General features: G+C 39.8%; 1 protein-coding gene across 1 annotated transcript; it reads left to right on the forward strand.

Moving 5' to 3' along the window:
- Window positions 1-238: 238 nt before the first annotated feature.
- Window positions 239-24,258, forward strand: paplna (papilin a, proteoglycan-like sulfated glycoprotein). Its single transcript, XM_053335668.1, has 27 exons — window positions 239-338; window positions 2,848-2,910; window positions 3,636-3,739; window positions 7,440-7,500; window positions 7,819-7,921; window positions 8,081-8,211; window positions 9,972-10,095; window positions 10,260-10,340; window positions 11,093-11,265; window positions 11,692-11,815; window positions 11,902-12,028; window positions 13,995-14,199; window positions 14,926-15,102; window positions 15,275-15,425; window positions 15,695-15,775; window positions 16,980-17,112; window positions 17,386-17,464; window positions 17,701-17,827; window positions 18,232-18,679; window positions 20,237-20,395; window positions 20,492-20,619; window positions 21,178-21,232; window positions 21,347-21,493; window positions 22,067-22,194; window positions 22,589-22,694; window positions 23,488-23,663; window positions 24,098-24,258. Exons 2-27 carry the CDS (start codon window positions 2,854-2,856, stop codon window positions 24,256-24,258), a joined length of 3,546 nt encoding a protein of 1,181 aa, XP_053191643.1. The 5' UTR covers window positions 239-338; window positions 2,848-2,853.
- Window positions 24,259-24,438: the final 180 nt, after the last annotated feature.

Here is a 24,438-nt window from a genome sequence, read left to right on the forward strand (position 1 = left end):
TCTGGAGGGACTGTAATTGGCCCCGATTGAAACAGGACTTTCGCTTCTTCTTGTCGGTTTCCTGTTGGACGCAGAAAGAGAGAGAGAGCGCGAGAGGGAGGGAGAGAGAGAGAGAGAGAGAGAGTGTGTGAGAGAGAGAGAGGTGGGGGAGAGAGACAAAGAGGTCCAGCCTGATAAGCGTCCTCATATATCCAGGACAGCTCCTTCCAGACGCATCTTCAAGTCAAAGCTCCGGAAAGAAAGCAGCTGTCAGCTCTCTGCGCCCTGAAACGTCCACCGCGAGGATCCCACTGCGGGTTGGACTCCCAAGAAACCGACTTTTAAAACCACTGAACAGGGTGAGCAGCATGATGATTTCACTTAAATGACAGCGAAGGCTTTTTCTGATATGGGATTTTTCTTTTAGATGGCATGGATTTGAAGAAAAATCACATGTTTTGGGGAGGGGGGGTTGGGAGGAGAGGGGGGGACTGGGTGCTCTACGAAAACAGAAACATTCATTAGCGAAGAGGAATAAGTTTCAGTCTGGGAGAAAGGCTTAAAAAAGAAAGTTTGTTGCCTAAATTGAAAGTAACCTGCTCTCTTTTGCATGATAGGAGTATTACAGGATCATCACAAAAGATAAATATACGTCTGGAGGCTATACAGTTGCAATTTACCACATTGAGCTGCCCAGAGAGACAAGAATGAGTTAATTATATACTGTTGATTTATTATTGTGTTTCTTAGAATAATATAATAGATTTTCATTTCATTCAAAATCCAAAAATGTTGTTCAAAGGTGACCAGGTGCTCGATGCAGACAAGCATCAGACACACACACAATACAGGACACAAGACACTGCTTGCCACTTGAGGACTGAATAACTGTTAGTACTGTTGGATGAAAGCTAGTAAAAGCCTGTGATTTTAAGAGATTAGAAGAAGTTGGCACTACAAAGAAGTGAGTGATGTATGAATCTGACAGAGAATCTCTAACTCATTTATGGGCTGATTTGAGCTCAAGATCAGGACTATTTAAACGGAGTAGGTGACTGGTTAGATGTTTGGATCAGTGCTGAAAACTGGTTAATTGAAAAGGAGAATAATTAGTCAAATGTTTTGTTATAGTAGATTAATCATTAAGTCATTCATCAAGCAACTTAAACACTGCAGCCTCCAGAAGGACTTTGTTGTTTTTGACATTTCTTGGTTAGACAAAACAAGACATCTGTAAGAGAAGCCATGAGCTCTGAAACTTGGGATGGACTTTTTCCATTTTATGAACCAAGAAACAATCAATTCATCAGAAATTAATGGGTGGATTAATCACATAACATTACATTTAAGGTTACTATTCAGTTAGGCTACTACTGACATTATCAGCTGATCAATAATTTCATTGGTGGATATTAATTGAACCACTTTGGCTTTCGGTTGATCATTTTAAGTAATTTATTATTTGGCATTTCCAACCTCTGAAATGTAAGAATTTGCTTCTTTTCTCTGTTTTATATCATTTTAACTTGAATATACGTATATGAGTGATTTGAAGATGTAACAGCGGGCAACAGAAACCTTTATAGATTAAATGATTAGACTGAACGGCTAACTTCTTAATCAGGAATGGAAATAATCAGTAATAGATGTATATTAGATGTATATAGAGTATATAGTCAAGGGGTGTGGGGGCTTTTGGTGCAGTGTTTCTGTGTTCATGTGTCTGAGAAAGACAGATTAAATATCTAGACTGTCTCTGAATTCTTTTCACTGTGGGGCATTTGTGGCTGCAGGGCAACTCTCCGCACTGTTGGGGCATTTGGTGGCCAAGCCAGGCAGGTCAGAGGTGGTTTGGCAGCTCCATTCGACTCCCCCCCCCCCCCCCCCCCCCCCCCCCCCCCCTGTCCCTCCACCCCCCTCTCTGTCTCAGTGGGGGCAGGAAACCCTCCATTTGCCCTGGAAAAAAAACAAACAGCCAGCTCGATAAGCAACAAAGGATACATTTTTAGCTCAGTTAAGCAATTAAGTGATCAGATAGTGGAGGGAAATGATAAGGCTGGAGGTGTCACAACTTAGATGAACTTAAAGAGCTGTTTCTGTATAAAAATGACTGATGAAGAGGATGCTGGATGTTTATGCTTGTGTTATTGGTCCTGGACAGTGAAATCCACATAACTCAGACTTTAGCTTACTTAGTCTTGAATTGAAGAAAAAAAACCCTATAAAATGTTTAACTCTCTTTCCAAAACCACCACATAAACTCAGCGATGCGTGGCGGTCAAACTAACCAGTGCTGTTTTTTAACGAGACATTAATCAGTAACACAAACACTGCTAACTAGACGCATGCAGGGAATACAGATGCTTGATCCAGCTGTCCATTATCTGCTGTGGTTGGTGGCAGCAAACCAAACCACAGAGCACACTGTTACAACCTGTACTTTCAGTTTGATTGTCTGTGCTCTTTGCATACTTGAAAATATGCAACTAAATCATGACTCCACACTGATTTATAATGGATTTATAGACTTGGTGGTATTTTAGGAAACACTTTAGGGCAACAACACATAGATATGTACAATCTGTCAATCAAAAGTGAAGCAGATTATGTGTTTGGATTGTTTTGTGTGTGTACTGTTTTGGATCAGATATATATCAGACATGTAGGAGTGTTTTTTTGCTCTGGGATCTTTGACAGTCTCTACTTGCTGTTGTAGATGTTGACCTGCGTCTCACATTAATTTCTGTTTCCTGGCTCATTGCCCTGGCTTGTTTCCGACAAAGTTGCTCAATGTGTAATAACCTCCATTAGTCACAGTGACTAACTCTGCATGTCTCGTTTTTTTTTTTGTTGTTTTTTTTTATTCAGGGTACAATGAAGATGCTCCTGCCTCTGGTAATCCTTCAGCTGTTCCTGGCTCCGGCGCTCATGGTAAACTCTCACACACATCAATAAAAAGCTGTGGAAGCTGCATGAAGAGTCCCCAAATACAAAAATACAAACATCTGATACTTCACACTCTTTTTATAATTAACTACAAAGCTTTCTCTTTTAAATATCAGGAGTGCATACAGTATTTTTGGTGTAATGCATCTAAATCCAACATTATTTATTGGTGATACAGCATAATGTCAAATACAAATACCAGTATATTCCATCATTAGATATTTTTCTTTATCTATCTGATGCCTTGTAATAAGAGACAAAAAAGGCTCAAGATGTATCCTTGTTAGGCTTTTCATAAAATATACATTTTCTGCATTTTAATCTCTGATACGTGAATGATTTCTCTATTATCCTTTAGCTAACCTTCCCAGCTGGATTTGCAAGACCACGAGATAAGACAAAATCTTCTTATCTCGTGGTCTTGTAAATCCAGCTGCCTCGCAAGATAAGACGTTGATAGATGGTTCATCCAATCACCTGCCTGCCCTTTTCCAAACTGTTTACAAGGATGACTTGCCAAGCTGAAAACTTTGTGTGCAGTCGCTATTGAAAATATGCATTATGTTAGACTTGGTTGAAAAAACAATCTCACCTCAAGATCCAGTCTGATCGTATCACATAACCTTCTAGAGATGTTTAAACTTCCATTTTTTCTTATCATCCATGTTGCCTCAAAAATTGACATAATGGCGGATTTGGTCTGTGTCCAGGTGCCCAGTCAGGATAGCTGGGGTGCATGGGGTCCTTATGGTGAATGCAGTCGCACCTGTGGCAGCGGTGTAACCATGAGAACCAGAAAGTGTATCACTCAGAGGTATGTCTGTATTTATGCTTTCAATGTACCTACACATACATCAGCATTCCTGCATACATGTATTAACACACACTGCATGTGAGCTCACAGTTAGTCATTGTGAAGCCCTGAATAGACACTCATACAGGTCTTTTATCCTCCGTGAATAAAGCTAATTGTGAGGTTCATGTGCACACTCTGTACTGTATCTTGACTGTAAAAGAATGCCTTGAAGTCATGAGGACTTAGACTTGTCTTATATCCAGAATAGACTGCAGGGAGGGGCCTTTTGACATTGAAAGGACTTTTCTTTGTTGGGTGTTGCCTGTTGGCTGCTGAAGAGGATCTGATGGGGAGAGAACATTTCTGTCTGGTTGAAAAAAAAAAACCTCAGAAGTGGTGCAAAAATTTCAGTTAAACATCAGGTTTTTTGAAGTGTCATGCCTTTAAATATAGTTCTCTGTCCATTTTTGGGGTTGCTTCTCAAACGCTGCTGATCTTGCTTCTGATAAAACAGCACGGAGGGGGGAGTGATTGGTGTTGTTGCCAGCTGAGATTGTAAATGTTATGATCAGAGCTTCTGTTGCTGGATTCCAGCCGGCATGTTGCCTCATGTAACACATACTGTATAATGATCTGTATTCATGATCAGTGAAGTGGTGTGTGTATCTTGTTTGACCCATTCAGTAATGGAAGAAGTGCCCAATTCCTTCTCTTGTAGTTAGTTATAATCTCAAAGATTGTCACTTATATACATGTCTGTTAAGTCACTATGTATCGTTGAATGAGGTTAGACACAGTGCTGATGGAGCCTTTGGCCAGCTGATGAAAGCTGTTGTATTTGCAGTATGATGACTATTACGAACGCGTGTCGATGGAGACTTTCCCGCCGTACATTCAAATAACAAGCGGCGCCGTTAGTGACGCAGTTAGCTGACCTGATGCAACAGACTCGCTCTTCAATTCGCTTATGCCAGCATGACGTCACACAGCGAGCGACACTGTTTGTATCTCTGGGAGTGAGGTCGAGTGAGGTCCAAAAACACACTTGCAGTTACCAGTTAACACCTTATGATGCTGCCAAAGAGACCGAATTGGTGAACTTCGAGATTGCCGAATCTAAAATCCATCACAAGTAAATGGTATTATCAGCAAACAGTACTTAAAGTATCACATTTAAAGTACTTATTCTTCAGACAAATGGGTTCTCTTACTAATTATTACATATGACATTATTACATTATTAATACTGGGGTCTATATGAACCATCCTCTATCCTTAGACTCTTGATTTGAATAAGGAAAAACTCACCCCAACAAACTTACAATGGAAAATATGGAAGAAAAAAGGAAGAAAGAGGAGTCAAAAAGTGCAATATTTCCCCTAGAATGTCGTGTGGTAAACTAGCGTACAATGTAGTACCTTAAAATTGTACTTAATTATAGTATTTGAGTAGACAAACTACTACTTAGTTACTTTCCCCCACCGCTTACACTTACTTCAAATGTTTTTCATCATCTAATCAAAGGTCACGGCTACGTCATTTTTTTCTTAGACATCCCGACTCGCTATATGCAAATCTGCAAATCTGCAACAATCAAATAATTTCATGTTCCGACCAAATCTTATCTGTCACTCATCTGCTGCATTTACCGTGTTTACATCTGCTATGCTTATTAAATGCAGAATGTATGTAGGTGTGCCTGAGTGACTGAGCAATAACTCTGAGGGTATTTTATAAGAAAAGAACAAGCTTGATGTGGGAGGTGTTGGGTGGGTGGGGAGGGTGGGTGGAAGTGGAGGTGGAGGGTGGGGGGGTGGGGGGTGATGTTGGAAAAAAAGATGCCCACCAGGCAGAACACGTATATAATCAGCCATCTCTTTAACATGTCCAAACAGCTTTTCTGATTGTACTTGTTTGATATTTAGTAGTCGCAGTGAGGCTTGACAGGTCTCTGAAGGCTGCAGAGTTTTGATGTTTTCCATTAATCTGTCCACCGGTTTTCAACATGTTTGTACAATCAGTCACTGAGTCAGTAGTGAGTCTGTTTCCCCTCAATCGAATGATGAATAATGGAGAAACGTCCTGCCCACTATTTCACCTTAGTTGGATGGTTCATCACAACCTTAAGTACTATGATTACACTGGTTGAATCATTGTGTGCTTTACAGGAACTCCCATATTGCAATACTTCCTTTTTTTTAACCTGTCCTCCATCTAAAACAGTCTTTAAAGTTTGTTATTTTGTCAAAACTTGAATTAATCTATATGCTTGGAGGTTATAATCTTAATTTTGTACCTTTATCATTTTCAAATGACAGAACTGGTTGATGTTTTTTTTTCCATTCTTAGCTCAAAGGTCGAAGACTGGATGTTGTGAACGACTGTTTGAACATGTTTTAGTTTCAGTTTTGGCGTGCTGACAGGAGCGTGTCTTGTGTTCAGGCTTAAGGGCAGGTACTTTTGGAGGTGACTTAATCATGAGTTATCAGTATGGCTGGAAGGGAGGGCAGCACAATAATCTGCTGTCTCACGGCTCACCGCTGCGAGCATGGATGTTTGTGCGTGGTTTGGGTTCAACAATGCTGATGTTGAGGCTTCTGCTGTCTGGGTTATGCAGGAACAGATTAAAGAGGAATCCCTCTAAATATCACAGCAGACACGTGTTATTTCTTCACATGCAGTTTGAGCTGTGTTTACATACAGTGAGTCTGTATGTCTCACCAAGTCATCAAGTTCATTTTTAGTTTGATTAAAATACTTATTTGTGGATAAAAATATAGTAATATTTAATTATTAAAATTATAATGAGACCTTTGCTTGTATAACACCTTTTATACATACAATATAGCTCAAAGTGCTTTACATAAGATTGTTAAAGAAATAATGGCAAAGAAGCGTTACAAAGCAGGGTATAATGGGAATAAAATGAAATAACAAGATTAAAATAAATACTTTCAGTAACATTTTATAAGCACCAGGGATACAGATTTAAGGATAAGTGGTTGTTCCACAGTTTTGGCCCATAATAAGAAAACACTACCTCTCCATATTTCTCTATTTTAACTGTTTGTACATTTAGTACTGCAATGTTCACAGGCAGCAGTTAGACTTTTGCAATATCTCTGAGGTACAAAAATGCTGATGTAGTCAATATAAGGTTTAAATAATCATCTATGACGACACCCAGGCTTTGTGTCTCAGATTGAAATTTTTGCCTCTTTAAGAATAAACACCAATAACTATAATTTCAGTGTCTTCATCTAATTTTAATGTTCAGGTTTGAGAAGAACGATTTCATTGTGGTTAAATACTGTTTTCCAACCCATGATTGTAAGAGAATCATGTGGTAGATCTGCTTTCAATTAAATGCTAACGTCAGCATGCTAACATGCGCTCTATGATAATATTAACATGCAGAGGCAGGTAATGTTTCCCAATGTCACCATCTTACTTTAGAGTGTTACCATGCTTACATTTTCTATTTATCACTAAACACTAAGTATAGTTTATGTTTTAGGACTGAAGTATTGGACACATTTTGATCTGATGATGGCATTCAATGGAAAATCAGAGGATCATCATAGTTGTTACAATCAGTCAGGAGAGTCAGGAGATCATCAAAGTCTTCAGGATTCATTCTCTGAGGAGCATATTACAAACTGAGGTATGGCTTCAACCAACAATGTGAAATATTCATGCTCCCTTTTCTATGTACAGGGCCGACGGCGGACACAACTGTGTGGGACCAGAGAAGTCTTATCGCTCCTGCAACATCCAGGTGAATAAACACATCCAAAAAAACCTCTGCTTTCAATTATTTATGTGATAAAAGCTCTGTGTTTGTCATATTTATCTTCAGTGTGTGCTTGGTTTATATCCTAAATGAATAAATCCTTAATCAAACTGTATCATGCTTGAATAACAGCCAACACTGAAGTAAATAAGAATATTTTTTTTAAATACTGAGCACCCTCCCTAAATAAACAAACCTGATTAGTTATATTGTTTGTGTTGGTTGGACAGTTCACATAGTTTTAAACCTATATTCATGTCTGCTTAATTGTTTATGGACCTTTGACCTCTATGTTTGGCTCAGGACTGTCCAGAGGGATCCAGGGATTTCCGTGAGGAGCAGTGCGCCCAGTTTGATGGAACTGACTTCCAAGGGAAACGCTATAAGTGGCTCCCATATTATGGAGGTAATAAGAAAAGTAAAAGATTAGTGTTTTTGGATTCACGTAATTACAAAATTGAGCAACACAAACTGGCAGTAAAATGACTAGTGAGTGTAAAACATAGATTAAGATTAATTGAGAAAATGTAACTTTACCCTGATGTGATGCTCGTCTCTCGTACAGCTGAGAATCCCTGTGAGTTGAACTGCATGCCAAGAGGAGAGAACTTTTACTATCGCCACCGCAGCTCCGTGGTCGATGGTACACCCTGTCACCCTGGGCGGAGGAATGTTTGTGTGGAAGGAGTCTGCAAGGTAGGTTACACATGACATAAGATAAGATAGGAGAGCATGTTTCCTATAAGATGCTGAGAATTAATTGATTGTTGATTAATTGGTTAGTCAATCTACAGAAGATGAATTGTCAACTATTTTGATAGTAGAATAATCATTTTAGTAATTTTTAAAGCAAAAATGTCAGACATCTGATGGCTACAGCCTCTCAAATTGAAGGATTAGACACTTTTACTAGAATTTTTCAGATTACTACATAATGAAAATCATCAGTTGCAGCCCAAAATTAGGGTCATTTGCTGTTTCGCAGACTAAGAATGTCAAAACAAACAAAAACAAAGTTATGAAATCAGATGGTGATCTCTGAAATAACTCTACCAGCAAATAACGTTTTAATGGGACACGTACATTATCCTTAAATGTGATTTAATGTACTTCTTGTTTATTGCCTCTAAGTGGCAGAGTCTCCTGTAACACACACGTCTAAGTTTAAGATTCATATTAATGGTTTAATGCATCTTAGATGGCAGCAGAGAGACGTAACCATAAGAACGTTTTGGCCTCTCAAGTGCAGAACTTGGTCTTCATCATAAAGTTTCCCAAACAAAAGTGTCCTTAAAGTTCAACATCTTGAAGGAGATTTACATTTCATTAGTCTCAACATGCCCTTGTTGACTTTTCCCCTGCACGTACCCTTAGAGGAATCCCTGCTGCCACTTTTAAGTGCAGTTTTATTGTCTAATAAGTCAAGTGACATTTTTAAGATCAACTTGTTTATTGACCGAAGGAACAAATGAACAACAATGTAGGTTTGAGGAATGCGTCTGACTCAGGGTGGACTGCCATCGGGGATTGTGACACACAATCAATGATGAATTACTAAGTTAACTTACTTGAAACTATATTTTGTACTATGTTTATTTCTATGAACTGATATTAATTAGGCTTATGTAATTCCTTTTAAAATGTTCCACTCTTGTCTGACCTTGCCCTCTTGCCATTCGCCATTTACATAATATAAGCAGCTACATGATCAAACACTGAGCAGAGTTGAGACAGAGCATGTAAATGAACTTGTTTAGTTGGTTTAAGAAAAATATAGATAACTAATAAACAATAGTCTGTCCCACCCATATTTTTTTAGTAAAACAAAGACACAGTAGGAAAATATTTCAGAGGTTGAGAGCCTCACTTTATTAATCAGAGCGGACGCAGCCAGAGGAGCTGAGCAGCAGCATCAAAGATTAGTTTCACTATGTGGTAATGTCAAACACTTCTACTGTTCTCTTTCTGTTCTCATGTAATTATTGCAACAACCTATTAACCTTCTCCTCAGGAAACACCTCTGCTATTTAACGTCTGACATCACGTCTGGTTTGGCTTGTCTGTGGATAGTAGCAGCTGACCAAACCTCATACTGTTCTCATGTCTTTATTTTTAAACTTTATGTATATATATATATATGTATATATAAAAAAAACATATTTAAAATCCTATTCCAGTTTTGTGCTCCCTGGTTTTAAGATTGTTACTTTCACAGAAACAGTGTGTTCCCGCATATATTCTTGTTAAATCAGGTCTTGCATTGGTTTGGCCCTTGAACCTGCAATTCTGTAATTGGAACTTAGCTTTCTTGAGAGTTTATGTTGACTGCAATTAAACAGTCAACATAAACTCTTGGTGCTTGTTGTTGTTGTGGTTGTAGATTAACCTAAGAACTAATATAATGATTTGACTTTAGTACCTTTTGTTTATAATTTTTATTTTTTTTCCTTCTCCAGCGTCTGGGCTGTGACAACATATTGGAGTCTGCTCAGCAGGAAGACCCCTGCCTGCAGTGTGGGGGCACTGGACAGAACTGCCACGTAGTCAAGGGCACCTTCTCCGTGAGCAACCTGCCATCCGGTACGAAGCACATTTTTAACTTGGGCAAACACCAACAGATTTTTTCATTTATCACATTTATCTAAAAAGGTCAAAACTCCAGCAACACTTGTAGTATATAGATCAACTTTATTGTTAGACTAACGCAAAGGAAGGAGTTACTGTATGTCTCATCTGCATCTCAGGCTACAACCAGATGTTCATCATCCCTGTCGGAGCCACCACCATCAGCATCAGAGAAACCGTGGCCTCACGCAACTACCTTGGTGAGTTTGGAGAGGAGAGAGAAGGAAGAGACACAAATAAATAATTTAACAACAAATAAGATGTTCATGAATAGAAAATTAGAAGAGACCAGACTTCAGGCAACAAATATGAAACCTTTAAAGAACTTAAAGGTACCCTGTGGAGGTTTTCTTTTTTTAGCAGCACGATAGTAAATCAGTTGTCTATGAGTGAGTCTCATGCATGAAGACACACAGGACATGATACGCAGTCCTGCTAATAGTTTCACACTATTCTAATGATCTAAGGGATGTGACAATGAACACAGCAGCACTTGCACCACCAAAGGCAGGGAAAGAGAAGACTGCAAGCTAATAAAAGGATGTACAGTGCAGGAATTAAAAGAAAAATTGACTTTGCAAATGTTTATAATGAAGGAAAATCAGTTGTTAGACCTCAATGATACACAAAAAACACTTTGGTTAGAAACACTAAATGAGAAAATGTCTTGTTTGTTTGCAAGAAAACTCCACAGGGAGCCTTTAAATCTGACATCCAGCTGTGAAAAGCAGGTTACATCTGTATCGCTAGCAGATGTCCAGTTTACCACTCTGATTGCACTATTTTCTAGAACCACTTGTAAGGGCATGTGACATCTGACACACACTCCAATCAAGTGTGACTGCATAAAACCAACATAGTGCAGGATGACTAATAACTAACTAAAGATGACTAATGATCAAGCATTTACTACCAATGACTGACAAACGTTTAACTTGCTACACATGGACAGCTGTCAAGAACCTGCGCGGGGAATACTACCTCAATGGCCACTGGGCAATTGATTTTTCCCGGTCGACACCCATCGCCGGCACCGTGCTGTACTACCAGAGAGGCGCTGAGGGTGCCAACATCCCTGAAACTATCATCGGCCGCGGCCCCACCACTGAACCACTTGTTATTGAGGTAAGATCATAGTCACAATGGGATTACTTTTGTCTTTATGATTTCTTCATCTGGATATTTATTTTATTACATTTATATTTTAGAATTGAATTAAAATTGAAAGTTTATTTAATCATGAGGCAGGGATTTTGACCTGAAGGTGGTGCTACAGAAAGTTTAGCAAAAATCATTCATTCTCTTAGGACCATAAATATCCACAGCAATGTTTATGGAAATCTGTTGGTTAGGGTTATTAAAATGTTGAAAGTTTGAACTGTAAGGTGGAGCTTTTACAACAATTATTGAGTTAAAAAACACTGGGATCCATCCACTGAGAACCATGAATCTGGTCAGCTGTTGCTTTGGATCGGACTGACTTACTGGCCAACATCACTCATTCCCTGTGTGAATAATCTCAATCTCTTTATCTATATTTTGTCCTCTCAGCTGATCAGCCAGGAGCCAAACCAGGGAGTGGAGTATGAATATTACCTTCCCAATACACGCTCCAGTGAGGGCTACTACTGGAGTTTTGGATCATGGTCCGCCTGCAGCAGAGAGTGTGGATCAGGTCAGAAAAACACACCCTAAATCCAGAACCTGTACCTGACAACCTGCTAGTGTTCGAAGTAAAAAACAAATCTCTTCCTTCATTAGGTTACCAGTCTCGTCTGGTTTTCTGCACCATTGATAATGAGTCCTACCCCGACTATCTCTGTGCATCTCTGCCAAGGCCACAGAGCAACCGCACATGCAACCCTCAAGCCTGCCCACAGGTCCGCAGGTAAGATACAGCCAGACAACACTGATGAAATCTGACATTTAAGAAGATTTTGGCAGATTTGACCAAAATTCAACATCACCTAGAATCAGAGTTAATTTCTGTTTCATGGCGAAGCGAATAGAATCAAGATGAAGTCAGCATTTCTGTTTGTGCTCATATATTATTTACTGATGCGCCAGATGTAATTTTAGAGTAGCTTTTTTTTTAATGTTGTTGATTTGTTATGACTGTGAAAGGATGGCGTACCTGTATCCACCACAGCTTTGGAGATCCTCAAAAAAACCCAGAGCCTATGTATTCAGGTAACCAAGGTTCTGTGGTCATCCAGTAGTGAAGCTGTAGGTCACTGCAAACACAGGGGGAGACCTAAATCATTATTTAATCATTTTCACTCATCACTGACTTCCTGAGCATGGGAAACCTACCTGAACTACCTAAATCGTTAGCTACTGATCTCTAAAAGTGCTCAAATAATCAAGAAATGTCAATTAAAGCATGAATAATGATTGATTAGTCAGTAACTCTCCCCCTTCAGAGGTGTTTGACTGTAGCGTCTGTGTTTAGTGCAAAGCCTGTTCCTCCATTTGGGGTGAGAATGAGGCGTAGGGCAACTGTCCAGCTCAGAGATCTTATTTCAACCCTTTAATGGCCCTAATTTGTTTTAGAGACGCCTAACGTCTCTCCGTGGGGAGACTGAAGGGTGATTTGATGCCAGTCTTCCATCAAAAAAACCTCCCTCTTTAACCTGTGTTACCTCTACCTGATCTCTGAACTCGGCTGCTGCCTGATAGCCATAGCAAAAACTCTCTGTGTGCGTCTATTAATGTAGCTTGTGTGTTGCGAGGTGTTCATGGGTCAAAGTTCGTCATGCAGGGGCTGCTGGTGATTGTGTACATCTGAATGAGACGCAGCAGCAGTGGTGTGGTAGTAAATAGCCGGGGCTTCAGTCAGTGACTCTGTGGTATTTCCTGCTACTTTTCTTTGATGCTGCTGCCGCTCAGAAACCTGAGACGTTTATGAAGCTCGGGTGACGCTAACTGCACCCTCATTATTCCTCAATTTAAAGATATATTGCATGGAAGACGGGAAACATCTGACGTGTAGAAAGAAGGTAAAATGTGGGTGGTAAAATGTGAGCTTGCTCTTTTTTAGTTGTTGTTTTAACTCTTCTTTCCAGTTTGTTTTATTATTGCTTCTAGTCATTACTTTATTTACTTCCTGTACTTTCAGCAAGGAGTGACTGGTGGCTGGGTTACTGCACTTTTTTTTCAGCACTGCAGTCTCCAAAAGAATGTGTGGTTTTTAGCATATCTATGTGTTAAAACCATGCATCCTTTTAGAAGATTTAATTGCATTTGAAGGGTTTCATCCCAAAATCTGACTTGTGTTTAAACTATGAAATTAACATTTCTAACTTAAATATTAATGGTTAATATTTAATTAATGCTGACACAGTTAGTCAAATAATCTAGTAAATGGCTAGTTGATGGACATAAAATGAATCCACACACATCAATTTATCATTTAAATTCTATCATCAAGAAAAAAATACAAAACATTCCTTGGTTTCTAAAATATATATATTTGCTGTTTTTGTGTTTTGTATTATTAGAATATTAATACATTTGAGTTTTGGATTGTTGTCCATTCTGGCCATCAGTAACAAGTGAAGTTTCATCCTAAAGTCATCTCCCCTTATCTTTATTTTTTTTTCAAAATTTTCTGAGGAAAATGAAAAAGGAAAATCCTCCCAGACAAAGTAGAAAATTTAAATATAAGCAACGAATCAAGACAGCAGCGAGCAAAAGCCTCATCCCGAGAAAGCTTGACTTCTCAGCGTTAGATCTGTTGTTTCTCTCTTCATCAGATGAGAACTTATATTTTCGAAATTCATTTCACTGCTGCTCCATCCGCTGACCTCTGACCTCTGTCTCCTGTCTCCCCTCCTTCCTGGTGGATTCCCTAGCTGGAAAACCGGGGAGTGGAATATCTGCTCAGTTAGCTGCGGTGGAGGCTCTCAGGTGCGCAGCGTGCAGTGCGTCACCCATGATGCCTCAGGACCTCGCGTGGTGGAGGATGCCGTTTGTGCCGCCTACTCCGCGGCCCCACCCAATCTGCAGACCTGCAACATGCAAAAGTGTGCAGAGTACAAAGTGACCAGCTGGAGCCAGGTGAGAAACTAAAGATCCTAAGATCAAAGAGCTTGATTAAATGATTATGTAACATCCATCTTTCCTCTGATTGGTGACTCAACTGGACTGAAATATATTCTGTCTGCTGCAAAGTAAAGAACATTTTTTCAGCCTGTATTCCCAATTTATGACTGTTTCTTAATCCAAAAACACAATCTCCTTGTTCATGTGTTTTTAAAAAAATCTTAATTGATTATTTTTCCTATTCCAGAAAGGTAATCTATAAAGAATAAAATGGATAAGTAGGCATGATAATAAACTTCAACTTTTTTGGCTGGATCCACTGTCAGGAAACAAGTCAATATTTAAACTCCAGCGGTAAGAATCATCTTGGCAGAATCTGGAAATGTCTTCAAAATAGTAACCGATCTTGTTAAATTACCTGCGGGTTTGTTCTGTATTTATCTCTTGGATAGAAATGCTCAGTTCTGAGACTTAAATGTAATTATCCAAGTGAAAAGTCTTAGATCTAAAACTGAGCTTAAATGTGAAGCTCAAACTTAAGGTAGACAAGTCCTTTTAAACCCAAAGCACACATTTAAAAAGTGAATGTAAGGAAGAGAATTTATGCTTAAAACTAACTATGCTTTTATGTTTAGCAAATCAATGTTTTCTTGTTTTTCTCTTTTCTAGTACTTCACTGAAATGATATCCTCCTTTTTTAAACATTCAAGAGAGTGTTAGAAAATGTGTTTTTGTCTGCAGTGTTCAGTGACCTGCGGTTCAGGTGAAAAGACCAGAGAGGTCACCTGTGTGGATACAAGAGGCGTGAGGCTGGAGGACACATTGTGCAGCACTTTGCTCCGCCCGCCCTCCGTCCAAGCCTGTGAGATGGCCGCCTGCCCGATGCAGATTAACTGGCAAGTCGGAGTGTGGGGACTGGTAAGCTCAAATAAACACACACAGCAAGCACAAACAGGCAGGAACATATATGTCAGAGTGAAGTATATGTCGGAGTTCCTTGTTGTCATTTTTCCTGACATATGAAATATTGTTTTGATTCCAACAGACGGTAAAATTTTAATGATGATCTTCTCTCTCTGTTCTCCACCAGTGCTCTAGGAGCTGTGGCTCCGGCTCACGAGAGCGCAAAGTGATCTGCGCAGACAAACAGGGTAACCTGTACCCCGTGGCCCAATGTGCCCCTTACCCCAAACCCTCCACATCAGGGCGCTGCAACACCCAGCCATGCAACAGCCCACAGGGTGAGCATACATGAAAAATGGGCTCCTAAATCCGGCATATTTATGGGACCACACTTTCATTTTACTGCTCTACATAGCCTGATTGTCCATGCTGGGAAAAAAAACCTGATGTACACATTACAAAGTTTCCCGTTTGTTTCTGATAAAAAAAAGTGTCAAAAAGAACTGCATCACAAATAAAACAGTATGACCTGCATAAAAAAAAGAAAAGTCTAAAGTTCATACTTTGCTTTCATTGTTGGTGTATGATCTTTCTGCTCTGTGTGCAGTTGTCCCCAGCATTCAGGACCCAAGAGGACAGAACAACACACGGAACGGATTCCAGCCCTACGTGCCAAACGAAGCAACAGGTCAGACTCATCTCAGTGATTATCTGCTGATTCATGCCATTTCCTAGACAGAGTATCATTAGTTTGTCCATAAAACTACAGTTGTGTTCACAGCCAAAATGTTTTCAGTTTAAGCTGAATTAGAATTAGATTTAGCAATTGGACCGATGCTTATTTTCATGTATTTCTATTCACTGTGAGAGCAGCAGAGAGAGTGAAATATGGGTTAGGGTTAGGGTTAGGGTTAGTATACAGTGTACAAGCCCATCATAGTATATAGTGTACAAGCCCATAATGAACAGTGTCAGCTTTACTTTCTAGAAAGAGTTTAAAACATGCCGTTAACAACCTTATTGAAGTTTAAGATCATTTATTAATGATTTGATGAACACATGAATTAGGAATACTTTTGGTTTGCCAAGTCTGGAAAAAAAAATGTTCCCCCCAGCTTTTTATTTACAATAGAATAGAATAAAATAAAGCTTTATTTTCCACCAAGGCGGAAATTCATCATCAAAACAACCGTCACACCAGCTGATCTCTGGATAAGAGCTACTAAATATTCACATTCACATTCACATTTATAACTAAAACTTTTTCCACTAGTGTTTGCACCAAAGACATGGAACTGTAGGTGTGATCACTCCTGTTATTCCTCTTCTTCAGTTCCCCTGCTCTCCTCCTCTCTGCTGATATAACTCCTGTCACTTTGTCCCCATCAGCCCCCTCCCACTCCAGCCCCTGTCCCAGCACTAATTATCTGGGCCTGATTGACATGTTTTCAGGGGACCGTGGGCATTGTCAGCCTGATTAAAATATTTCTGAAGCACTGAAGTGTGCCTGTTCTGGCTGTGGTGTTTCTGGCATGTTCTGGCATTCTCCGGCACCGTTTGTTGTCCCAGTGGTCAGGAATTTCAAGTTTGAGGGATTGTATGTGTGCTCAGTTGTTGTGGTTTTATTTATTCTCATTACTGTTACATCCAATTCAGTCCCATTTTCTGTTTTAAGGTGTTATGAATGTTTTTTTTGTGGTTAATTATAATTGTTTTGCAGCAGTTGTTTGCATTCTTTTGTCACAGCGCTCACTGTGTGGCCTCAACCACAATTAGTAAAGCGATGTGTGAACGTCTCTATTGCTTCTGTTTATAGCACCATGAATTACATTATGAGGTCTAGTCTGTATGCTCGATGTATGAATTGAATGTATGGACTCACACAAATACAGTCCGTGACCCTCCGGCCCTCCACTGCCGCCAGACCTACTATGGCTGCTGCCCAGACGGACGCACTTCAGCTCGGGGCCCCGGTGGTCTGGGCTGCACTCCGGCTCCTGTTCAACCATCCTGCCTTCAGACCAGGTAACCATCTCTACCCTGTTATTACGCTGTGGTTGAGGTTACATATGGACTCTGTTTTAGTGTCTTTGTCTGGGTGTCAGTTTTATGGCTCAACCACTCTCACCACAGATTGTTTTGCATCATGCGTGACCACATGTTATCATTAACTGACCACACTGAGGTGGAGACTTTCCTCGAAATGTTACAGTTGCACATTTTTTTGTTATTTTTGGCGCAAAGTGTTGGTACAAACTGTTTTATTGTTTAAACCTGCTTCTTTTTATTGTGTGTTAGTTATGGCTGCTGCAGAGATGGACTGACGACTGCTCAGGGCCCCAACAAAGAGGGCTGCTTGGAGTATGTGGCACCCACTGTAAGCAAAATCACATTAAATCTCATAGTTTCACATGTTAGCTAGCTGGAGCAGACTCTTCTATATATATTATAGAAAAGGATGAAAATGTACAGACTAGACTGAAGATGATAAAGATAATGCCTGGAATTAAATGCAGAAAATTAAAAAAAATCTTTTTAGGGGACAAAATGTTTTCTTGAACTTGGTGTGTGTGATGATTTTTCCTAATCTTCTAATCTGTCTTGTTTGCTCAGCCTGCTCCTTCTCTTCCCACTGAGAATGCAGTGCAGTGCCGCCTCACCAAATTCGGGTGCTGTTATGACCGCACCACACCTGCAGGGGGACCCAATGGGGAGAGTTGCCCCAACCCACCCAACAACAGTAAGAGACTGAATAGATACACACACATACTAGAGAAAACATTGCTACTTTTTGGTTGTAACATGACAGTCTTCTGCGATTTGGAGAAAATATTATTAATTCACAATTTTTTGTCAGGTGATTTACAGAAGCTTCAGTGTCATAGTTTTAACTAATATACTGTAAATCCAGATTTCCTCTTTGGAGAGATTTAACATCTTGGTGGTACCAGATGTGGCACCAGTGAACTTTTTAGTATTAGGTTTAAGTAATCCCAATCCCAATTCCACTTGGTAAAAGGTTTGTTAGAAAAATTATGCCATTTTGCACCACAAACCCTCCATTGATCAATAAGTGATAGATATTGATATTGATATTGAAATGTGCATGTTTGTAACTTCATGTGCTCTGTTTCTTTGCTGTAGTTGAGCGCTCCATCTGCTCCTTGCCTCGCGCCGCCGGCTCCTGCAGTAGCTGGACATCACGCTTCCACTATGATGTCATCACCTCCTCATGTAAGCAATTCTGGTTCGGGAGTTGCCATGGCAACAACAACAACTTCATGACCCGAGCAGAGTGCCAGAGGACGTGCCAGGTCCCCAGACGCAGCCAGCCAATAGTAGAGACACCGTCAAGAGGAGGATCTACATCTGGAAGGACAGCATCTGAAGCAGGCACCGCATCTGGAGGAGCAGGGTCAACAGACGGGCATTCACGCAACATGGGGAGGGTTTTCACAGTCCAGGGTGGCTCGACATCCACCGGCAGCCAGGCCACCAGTGCTGCCACAAATGCCCACAGGGGCAGGGTCTATTTGCGTGCACGCCGGCCTTCCCCCGACACTGCTGCTCAGCACACTGGCCCATCAGCGAGGTAAGAACTTCAGGACCCCGGGAGCAGAGCCAAAGGCTAACTCCCTGCCCCAAAGCCCACCTCCACCGGCTTCATTATGCTGTTCACAACCTTCCTACCTTTGCTGAAGGAGCTCCAATCCAGTTTGCTGTGCTCTGGTTTTGAGTAGGGTCAAAGAATGAGCTGAAGATTGAAAGTCACTACTTCCAAAGACAAATTGAGTATGTCACTTACCAACCCCCAAAATATGATGGGTCATAAAAGACACCACAAATTAATTTAAACAAGATGCAGAATTTTCAAATAGCGCCAAAAATAAAGAAAATCAATTCACATTATTACAATCAGATGTTTAGATCTTAATATTTCCAATAAAACCTATCAGTCACTAATGAAGCATCTGTGATTGTGAAACAGATGAAAAATCTAAGTGAAGACAAAATAAGCAGTTAATCTTGCCTTCTTTTAGTTTTAAGTTAAAGAGTAACTTAACACCCATTGAAAATCTTGTTTCTAAGGTGTACTCCAAGGTTTGTCAGTGCACCATGACATCACACTTCTGACCATAAGCACTCACCTACTGTGATCAGAGACATGACTTTTCGGCTTGGTGTTAAATGACTCTTTAGAAACATTATATTAAACGTTTACATTTTTTAATTATATGTGCAACAGAACATTTCACATGTGCTGGGCTTTATTTTATGCATCATCCTCATTATGTAGATTCACATCATTCTTGTGACGCTAATATAATCTAAACATTTGCTTTGTTAAATACAAAACCTTGACCAAACGTCAGGACAAGTTGACAACCTCACAGCAACCCTACATGGACAGTGCTTCTGCGTCACGCTTCTGGGACTTTTTCACTGTCTGCCTACACTTGTGTTAGTTGTCTTGTTGTGCTTCTTTGTGCCTGCTACCTCACCATGTCATTCGCCACCTTCGGGGCTTTGTGTTTGTCATTTCAATGTCATTAGATCAAAACTAATAAAGGTTCTGCTGTGATGCTTCATCTGTTCTCGTTGTGTGTGTTGTCACTAAACCCTGTTTGTGTATTTAGCCTAATCCTAGCTTCCACAGCTGTAGTATTTCATTCATGGGGCAGCTTTTTGGCAAACAGTATCTTTCTGGGAACTTCTCATATTGTTTTATATCTGGGTTTTTCATCTGGTGGAGGGAAAATCACCCTTTGTCTCTTTGAGTGTCGACACAACCTTTTGATTTTTAACATTTGTCGATTCATAAGTCTATATGTGTCTTTTTGTGGGTGAAGGTTGCAGTGTTTGTCTTGTCCCTGTTCATGTTGCATGCGTATATACTCTGAGCTTTTCTCTGACAAACTGCTGAAGCCTGGTTGCGGGCGACCTTTATGCTCGCTTTGGTGACTGCTAATAAAAGTACCAACAGTAGAGCATAAGGTGACTCTTTCATTCTCTTCCCCCCTTCAATGTTCTTTTATTTCCATCTTTTTTTTTCTTTCTGTCATGTTTTTCCTCCTCCTGTATGTCTGTCTTTTTTTCTTTTCTTTTCCTCTCTTTCTTCCTTGCTTGTTTTCCCTCATCTTTCCCTCAGTTTGACCCTCGGCGGAGTGACCATCGATAAGACAGATCCGTCCACTGTGGAGGCTTTAGTTGGCCAGACGGTTGTACTGCCTTGCAGAGTCAGCCCGCCTCCATCATCTACTGTCATCGTAGAGTGGAGAAGAGATGGCATCGCTCTGTCTACACACAGGTTAGTAAAACACACACACACACACACACACACACACATGTATTACACAGTGTAATTTAACCAGAGTGGCTTAATATACCTTTATATTTTCTGCAGGCATCATCAACAGCCTAATGGTTCCCTGTTGGTTGGTCCTCTCACTAAGACAGACTCTGGATGGTTCTTGTGTGTGGCTACTCAAGAACGGGAGAGAGACCACCGCTACATTTACCTGTCTGTCACAGGTAATTCAGCAAATCTGCAGTCAATTAGCATCACAATATTTCCTTAATCTTGAGTTAATCTACAATACAATGTTCCTCTCAGACTTACAATACACAGCCTGTGCCTGCAGGATTGATGTCATTTGCAGGACAGTGTTTGTTTTTTCATTTTAATAAAATGTAAATAGTTTTTTTTTCAATTTACAATTTCAAAACATACATGGATATATGTATCTACAGTGTAGATAGTCCAGTAAATTCCAGATATCAAGCCTTTCAAGATCAGAGCACTCAAAGAAAGCTCTTGAGGAGTGTGTGTAATTAGGGTCAGAATAGGACCTTTAATTTGACTGATTTTAAATCAAATAGTTCATCCTACATTAGTCCAGAAGATTGGGATGAAGTTCTGATGTCATAGATTATGTCATAGGTTGTGTCAGAACATATTGACCTTAATAAAGTTAGCTGGTGCATATGCATATGCAATTATGTAAGTGAATTATGGACAGAGCGCTCACAGTGTGTCCAATCATGTGTGTGTGTGTGTGTCTGTGTGTGTCCAATCGTGTGTGTGCACAGAGAGATCACCTCAGCTGATTCCCACCTCACTGCCCAGAGATGGTCCATTCCCGAGGTGAGAATAATACCTTTTTGTGTCCATACACAAAAGCTTTAATTATTATTATATCTTTCAAATAAAAATGTAAGAAACAACAACACTTTAAGTTACAGACATCATTTCTCTCAGGTTCAGTATCGAGCGGTCAGGTTCATCTGTGCTGGAAATGCGAGGAGGCCAAACTGCCAAACTTCCCTGCACAATTGTCCCTCCTTCTGCACTTCCGTCTGTCCACATTCAGTGGACAAAAGATGGACAGCCTGCCAGTGACTCCAGGTAAATTGGTATTTCACTTTAATATTACATTTATATCTAACTATGATTCAAAAGAACTGTCAAAGTCTAAAAGAAAGCAAACATTTATTTGTGCGATGTGTAAGAAAATGTAAGACAGTGGCTAAGATTGTGGTAAGAAGTAGTTTTTGTTGGACTTCAGTTTAATACAGAAATCAAAATGATTGTAATTATATAGTCAAACAACTAATTCAGATTGCAGTTGCAGTGGTAATTAATTGTTAAAGATTGCTCTCGTGGCTCTTTAATGAATGGTTTCATGCATTTTCACATAAATATATCCTGTCAAATTGATTATACAGCTAGAATAATTGGATCCATGCTCCACATAACTGAGTTTTATATATATATATATATATATAGTCTCAAAATGATTCCTATAAACTCATTTTGTTACCCTTTAAGTTGTTGAGCTGTTAACTCTCTCCAACACACTACTGAAACTGTAAAAGTTCCAATTGCACTGTTTCCTTATTGATGATCTATTTTTATGGTAGGATGCTCCCACTATAATAACAGTATGAACAGAAGACCTGACTGACTTCTGTGTTGCAGGTTTGTCCAACATTCAGATGGCACCCTGATCATTGGCCCACTGAAGTCTGAAGACTCTGGAGTCTACACATGCACAGCGTCCACTCAGCAGCAGCTGGAGCAGAGACAGCTGCAGCTCAGAGTCCAAGGTGAGTTTTATTTACATGTTTCCCATCATGATAAACCTTACATACTATTTAAACCTGTTAAATATCCTAAATTTAAGGATCCAGAGGTTTAAGTCAAATCTGACAATGTGACGTACTGTATGTTCATTATGGCTGACAGAGACGTGAAGTTATATTGATGGTGCAATGTCAAAGAGTCACCAGTAGAGGTCAATAAAAGCTGTTTCCTCTTGTATGTATGTATGTATGTTAGATCAAATAGATGATATAGAGTATTACGTGTAGTTTTACTGTACATATCTGAATATCATTAAAATAGACACTGTTTGAGGTCCCAAAAATATGTGTGAATTTATGAGGGTATAAGAATTTTAAAATAAATCTGACCCTCTTTTGTGACTTCATTACCTCACAGACTTGAGGATCACGACAGCTCCTAATAACATCCAGGTGTCTGAAGGCAGCACAGCTCGGCTCCCCTGTGTGGTGTCAGGAGACAACGTCAATATCGGCTGGTCCAGGTACTTATTAGCTTGATCGAGTCGGAGTATTTATCCTGTCAGTATGGATAGTATGGATTGATCTCAAGAACAGCCAGCACAGCATGAAGCTACACTCTCAGTTTGGTTTCAAAGCAAGACAAAAAAACACTATCTCAATCTAAATGGCCATATGTGAACTTTTATGTGCATGAACTGACACTCAAACACACAGCTGCGCAAGAAACATTTAATAGTTATGTCCTATTACTTTGAAACTGTTGCAATTTGGGCACAATGTGTTAGAAAGGCCACACAGGTTATATTAATTTAGAGCTATTCCAATCAAAGCTGAGACTTGATGTGTCCATTACTTTATTTTAAATTGAATATGCTGAAGCTCAGAGCCTGAAGAACTAGTGTGTAAATGTCCAAATACTTACTATCTGGACTACATATAGTGACAAACAATATAGTGATTAAAGTCTACATGGTCTAATGATCATTTTTATAGTCAGGTAATGTCTTCAAAACTTCAAAATGTAACTACTTATGTGTTTTTTTAGTTATTGTATAAGGAATGAAAGGAGTGACTATGACTTTTTAGGCTATATTGTCTTCTGTTTCGACAAATAGAAAATGTCTTTATTTGTTTCAAGATTTTTTTAAAAAGACAAACACGTCTTGATTACTTTTTTTCTGCAGCTGAAGTTGATCTGACCCAAAACACAATTTTCCTTAACAAATAATTAAAAAAAACTCAAAACAACTTCAGTTAAAGCTAATAAATTGTAACAGGCTTTTCTCTTTATGCTCTCTCTTTTTGTTTTTTTAGAAATGGGGTGCCGGTGCGTCCAGACGGCCGTAACATCCTGCGATCCACTGATGGCAGCCTGATCCTGTATAATGTAAAACCCTCAGATGAGGGAACCTACACCTGTAACGCCTACACCGGCATCTACTCTGTGAGTGCCACGGCTGAAGTGAGGGTCACGAAAGACACGCAGCAAGGTGAGAATAATAATCTAACTCATCCAAAAATGTATCTCATCAAACCACGCTCAATCTAGTTGCTTTCATATCAAACAAAAATATGTCTTCTCCTCTCATATCTGGCTATACATTTTAGTTTTAGCTTATTGGTTCATTAGAAAATACAGATACTGCTGTATTGTTTCACTTCATTATTCTGCAAAGATGTCTGAAACCAGGATTGCAAGGCCTCTGATATTTAATGTGATGAGAGTTAGGGTTAAGGTTAGGGTTAGGGTTAGGGTTAGGAAGAAGACTGGTACTGTAATAAAAGTTACATTTTTCATTTCAAGATTAAGTTGCTTCACAGAACATGAAGCACAGTTCTGCATATTAATGTGATTTTATGAAACAAAGGAAATCAATGTAGTAGGGTCAAAGCCTGACACTGTCTCTCAATTCTGCTGCTGCAGATGTTGATGTGCCGCCAGACTGCGTGGACCAGCCTGAGCTTGCCAACTGTGAGCTGATTGTTTACGCCCGACTTTGCTCCAACCCATACTACTCCAGTTTCTGCTGCGCCAGCTGTACCAGGCATACGCAGAAGAATGACAGGTTCAGTCGGCTAGGGTAAAAGCCGGGTTGGGTTTTAAAACTCTGGGGCGGGTGGTAGAGGGGGGACTGAGGAGGGCAGGGTTTGAAACCTTGGAGTTGGAGTTGTGGAGGACTGCATTTTTCAAAACTGAGCTTTCAACTCTGAACTGCTGCGATTTGCCAAAAGGACTCAAAACTATCTGACGAGGTTGTGCAGAGT

The sequence above is a fragment of the Scomber japonicus genome, chromosome 16 (genome assembly GCF_027409825.1).
Source record: "Scomber japonicus isolate fScoJap1 chromosome 16, fScoJap1.pri, whole genome shotgun sequence".
Classification (NCBI taxonomy): Eukaryota; Metazoa; Chordata; class Actinopteri; order Scombriformes; family Scombridae; genus Scomber; species Scomber japonicus.